This window comes from Pteropus alecto, unplaced genomic scaffold (assembly GCF_000325575.1).
Source record: "Pteropus alecto unplaced genomic scaffold, ASM32557v1 scaffold94, whole genome shotgun sequence".
NCBI lineage: Eukaryota > Metazoa > Chordata > Mammalia > Chiroptera > Pteropodidae > Pteropus > Pteropus alecto.
Window position 1 is genome coordinate 13,957,963 of NW_006437736.1, and position 5,533 is coordinate 13,963,495.

At 31.7% G+C, this 5,533-nt stretch overlaps 1 protein-coding gene across 1 annotated transcript in view; it reads right to left on the minus strand.

The window, feature by feature from the left end:
- Window positions 1-5,533, minus strand: part of LOC102894754 (C-type lectin domain family 6 member A) — an 11,921-nt gene that overhangs the window by 5,875 nt on the left and 513 nt on the right. Inside the window, exons 2-4 of the mRNA XM_025048651.1 lie at window positions 4,981-5,073; window positions 4,595-4,689; window positions 677-823 (exon numbers count right to left, since the gene is read on the minus strand). Coding sequence (XP_024904419.1) covers window positions 677-823; window positions 4,595-4,689; window positions 4,981-5,073 — 335 coding nt within the window. The remainder of the gene's footprint in view (window positions 1-676; window positions 824-4,594; window positions 4,690-4,980; window positions 5,074-5,533) is intronic.

Genomic DNA, 5,533 nt, shown 5'->3' on the forward strand with positions numbered 1-5,533 from the left:
TTAGAGAAACCCTGTGCACTCTCTAAAGAGTATAAAATCCAATGCAATATATATATGCCTTACTGTTGAATTGTACATCTGAAGCTGGATTTCATTAACCAATGTCATCATAATAAAAATAAATAAATAAGTTTAAAAAAAAAGTGTAATATAGTTCAGCCACTAGGTAAAACAATTGATGGTTCCTCAAAAAATGAAAATTAGAATTATTGTATGATCCAACAATCTCACTTCTAGGTATGTATCCTAAATAACAGAAAGCAAGATCTCAAGGAGATATTTACACACCCATGTTCATTGCAGCATTATTCACAATAGCCAAGAAGTGGAGGCATCCCAAATATCCATCAATGCATGAATGGATAAGTAATATGTGGCCTATAACAAAAAGACAAATTCTACTTACATGAGGTATCTAATGTAGTCAAACTCAAGAAAACAGAAAATAGAAGGGTGGTTTCAAGGGGCTGGAGAGAGGGGGAAAATGGCAGTTGTTCAATAGATATAGAGTTTCACTTTTACAATGAAAAAACTAGAAATTTTTTTTGCTACAATACAAATATAGTTAACATTACTGAACTGTACACTTAAAAACAGTTAAGATGATAATTTTTGTTATTTTTTCCCACAATTAAATTTTTTTCTAAAAAATGAAAAATAAGGAAAATAAAAGTACCTGCTCCGCTTTTGTGTTGATCACAACCAAATGAGCCCCCAGCCTAACACAGTTCTGCTCACTCTTAGTCCAAAAATTCTGTTCAGTAGAAACGAAGTAGCAGCTGGAACCAAAAGACTTCCAAGTACTTGGGCAACATCCCCAGACCTTTTCTATGTTACATGAAAGAGAAGGGTGAGTGCAAGATGAGACAAATAAGACTGAAGAGGTATGTTCTATGCACATAAAATTTCAAGGATCTGAGGTTCTTTTCTAGAGATGGGCTTCTTAATTCATGTATTTATTGTTTCCTAAATTATATAACTTGGGGCCATAAAATTATTTTTAAATAAACATTTTTAACATTAAGTCCTCAATATCCACTAAGGTTTACCTGCGGAATTCCTCTGGATTTCTTTTTCTTTTCTTTTCTTTTCTTTTTTTTTTTTTTTTTTGCCAAAAATGACTATCATTTATTTTTGTTCTTCATATTTCTTATATATTAGCTGCAGTTACAAATGGCTAACAAAAGTTAATCTGGAATGTCAGTTCTACTTAATAATCTTGGGCAAGCCACAGAGCTCTAAGTTTTTAAAATGAAGATGATAATTCCCCACAGGGTGGTAATGAGAATTAGAATTATGCCTTATTAGAACTCTGGCTCCACCAGTTATTATGTAAGCCTTTGGGAAAATTATACAACCTTCCTGAGCCTCAGTTAGTTCATCTTTAAAATGGAAATAATAATAGTACCAACCTCAAAGGGAAACTAATTCACATGATATGTGTAAGGCACTTTAAAAGGTGCTTAACATGAAATAAGTGCTCATAAATGTTACCTGTTACTATTTTTTAACACAGTATCAAGCATATAAGAGTTTTAAAAATTATCATTTCTCTCTCCTTTCCCCTTAGAAACATCAGTTTGCAACTCTCCTAGAATTAAAAAAATCTCTAGTTAACCATATTTATAACCAATAACAACTTTTGGTTGTATATATACAAATACATGTTTATATATAATTTGAGCACAGATATGTGCATACCTAAATAATAAATTGTTTTGACTTGTTGAGTTTTAAATGTTTTACAAAGTATGATATATATGGTCTTCTTGGGCTTAATTTTTCATTGCACATTGCTAAGATTCATTAGTGTTGTTATATGTAGCCTTATTTTAGTCATTTTTAAATGCTATTACATCATTACATATTAAATGATGAGAAACAACCTATAAAGTTATTCTTCCTTCTATAATATTATAAAATGAAAAAAAATAGACTATATCTATATCATGTTAATATTGGCCACTTTTAGAATTTATCTTAATTATACATTCTGTTCATTATTAAAAGTTGATTTTTTGTAATACATTTACAAAGTGTGTATTAACATATTATTTTAATTTTAAAAGCCAATTGAGTTATATATGGCAAACATTTTTCATATGTTGAATATTACAAATCTCCAGCTCCAAGGCTGACAAAAATATTGAAAGTTGTGATGAATAGAAGCATTTGTCAAAAAGATATACTGACATTAATAATATCTTAGTTTCTCAATTGTGCTGAGAATAATGAGCTGGTCAAGGTGTTTTGTAAGTATAAAAATATATATAATTAACTGTCATATGATAATACTTATAAAATCCTTTTTTTGGTATAATTGCCAGAAATTGAAGAAGCAAATGGTTATTGACTTAGAAATAACAAGACTTTTGCAAATTATTCCATTTATTATTGTATATATTCAACAACCGTGAAGAATCATCTACTCAAATTCTCAATTAATAGATCATTAGAAATAAGTTTTGATACTAGAACACTATGATTTTTGGCAAATAACTCTAAAAATATTGGATGACATTCGAACCGAGTATTTTCTATTCCTATAAATTTATTTAAATAAGTAAGGTTTATCAGATTGTGTTGTTAAAGTGAAAAATAAGTCTAGAATTGATGAATTTCAAACTCAGTCTAGTAATAATATTATTCAATTGTAGGTACATCTGATTGCATTTTTTTAAAAAGTCCTATTCATCTTCGAGAGATGGGCTTCCAATAGTTTATTAGAAATAATTTATCAAAATTTATAATAAATTTGTAATGTCTGTAGTATTGTATTCTGACTATTGTAATGTCAATCCAGAAGAAATTTTATAACACTTAAAGCTTACTGTTCTGTAGGAAATAAAAATATTAGACATATTCTTACTTATTTTATTACAGACATATTTTGGCAGATGGGGGAAATGCTATGTAAATATTGTCCAAGGGAGGAAAAGAGTGATATAAAACATGTGACTGTTAAATAATACATGTTTTTCTTTTATTTTATAAGCATGATGGGAGTAGACATAACACTTTGTGATGGTATTTAGACACTAGTAGATACATTTTAAAAAGTTTTGTTTTTATATTTAATATTTACAATGTCCTAGAAATTAAAGCTTTTGCTTTTATTACATAATGAAAAATTTTAGATGTCAAATTAAATTATATAAGAGGAATATAGTTTTCAAAAATCTTTCTGGGGGGTTGGCAAGCAAAAGAAGTCAAAGACCACAGGTGTAAGCAGAGCACAGGCTTATTGAAGAAACTGTTACATTATCATGCTTCTAAATGTCTCAAAAGCTATGACTGGACTGAGTAGGAAAACAAATTGAAGAAAATACAATGTGGATTTCAATTATTTAACTTTAATCAGAATGGAAATTTGGTGTTTGGACTTTTATTTTTCTTTTTCATTGTAATAATAATTTGAAATGATATTGTTAAAATCTGAGAACTTTTATTTGTTGATATGGTATTATATAAAATAATTTTATCATATAAGCTTACCTGTAACTTGAATTAATTGTATTGAACAGCCTGGTTGACTGCAATGTTAGGTTGGATATATTTAGAGAGTAAATTTGCAGTCTCTTATGCTAGATGGATGTGGGATTAATTTAATTAAATCTATCTCTGTCTCATTCATTTCAGAGCATTCTGATAGCTAAGGCTAAATGTGCCATTGCTGCTTCTAGGTAGGTAGTCTTTACGACTCTAATTATTGTTATAGGAGTGTCTCCAAAAGATGGGAGGGAGAAGATACTGATGGAATTATTTTTTTCTCCCCAGAAAAGCCAGCTCTACAATTGTTTGACCAAAAAAACCCCCAATGTGACCAGAAAACCATATCAGAAAGAGTAAAGAAAATCATCCCTCACCATCCCTTCATGCACCACATTCTTGCCAAATGCCCTAAAAGGAAAAATCCCGACATCTCATAGAAATACAAATAAACTTCTGTCCTCTCTTTACCTCTCATAAAGCAGGGAAGTGAATTATTTAGTTCTTGAAATACCAAGAGTCTAATATCTATTTGTATATATCTTTACTTGGAAGGTGTAAGGCCATAAAGACCCCGACAAACATGCACTTTGCCTTTCTTTGGCATCTCTCACTAGACATAGTGCAAGGCAAATTGTGATTCTGAATTCAACTTCCCAACTCACTACATACGAAGGTAACAGGACTACATTTTAAAGTGAGGGCAGTCTCATCCTGAGCCATGTTCCAGCATCCAAAATGACTGGTAATAAAGTTGATACTTGGGGTGGAGAAGGGTGTTATTAACTAGGAAACTTAGATTTAAAAAAAAAGAAGAGAGAGAATTTTATCCAAATGATAAGGATCAGAATAATTTGAAACCAGAACTTTTATGTGGTGTATGTTGGCAGCATTTATTGAGATCAAGAAGTCTGGAGGAGGAATTTTTTTAAGGATAAATCTGGAGCCTGATATGAGCATATAAATTTAGAGATATTTTAAAGATATCCATGCAGAGATTATATTTTAAAACAACAACAAGAAGAAACCAAACTTGAGCTCAATCCCAACCTCTCTCTGAGAAAAGAGAAAGTCTGGTTAAGAATTATAACACCTTACCTGTTACCCCTGGCCCTTCACTGAAGCAGGTTAGACTTGAATGGTATGTGTGTAGTTCAGACAGCCTTTTGTCAGCTTTGCCATATGTAAAATGATAAGTCACTGTGAAGGAAGAAGAGAGACTAGCATCCATTCATTCTTTTGCTATAAAGTGTTATGCTCTATAAATCTATGCAAAGCAAGCTTTCCTCCAACCTCCAACTTTTCCTCTATGCAAGTCCAATGAAGACCATGTTGAATTACTGCTTATTTGTGTTCATTTATCAAAAAAGCATGGCATTCCAAGTAGGAGCTAACACATTAACGGTGTAAAGGAGAGCATACCCTAGGGAATCCTCATAGACTAAGATAGAGAAAGGTATGAAGAGAGTGGCACCTCAGTGCACAACTTACCCACACAGTTTATAATGAAACAAGTGCTGAGGAGTGCTATGGAAATCACAGCAACAGACCAGAGCCTCACTTGGGAGCACCATACTGTTTTCTCTGTCAGAACAGCAAGACAAATGCAGTTACCAGGGGGCTAGGAAGTCAGAGTTCCTAAGAAGCTTAGAGCAATGAAGAAACCAGATGAAGAATCTCAGATTAATTAAAAACCTAAAACAAGAAGAGAGCTTAGAAACTCCCTCAGAATAAATGGCCGGGCAGTGGCTCTGAAATCCTAATCAAGTTGGGCAAAACTCATTCTCAGCTGTCATTTCCCCTTTCTTTTACTTTCTTCTTAAATAATACACTCATCCATGGATTCCTCACCTTTCTTAAAACATCATTTTTGTCTTCTACTTCTCATACCACTGTATGAATATTTGGTTTCTGATTCTTTCAAGTACTAGCTCTGGGGAATAATTCTTCTTCTTCTTCTTCTTCTTCTTCTTCTTCTTCTTCTTCTTCTTCTTCTTCTTCTTCTTCTTCTTCTTCTTCATTACAACTTCCATTTATTTCATGT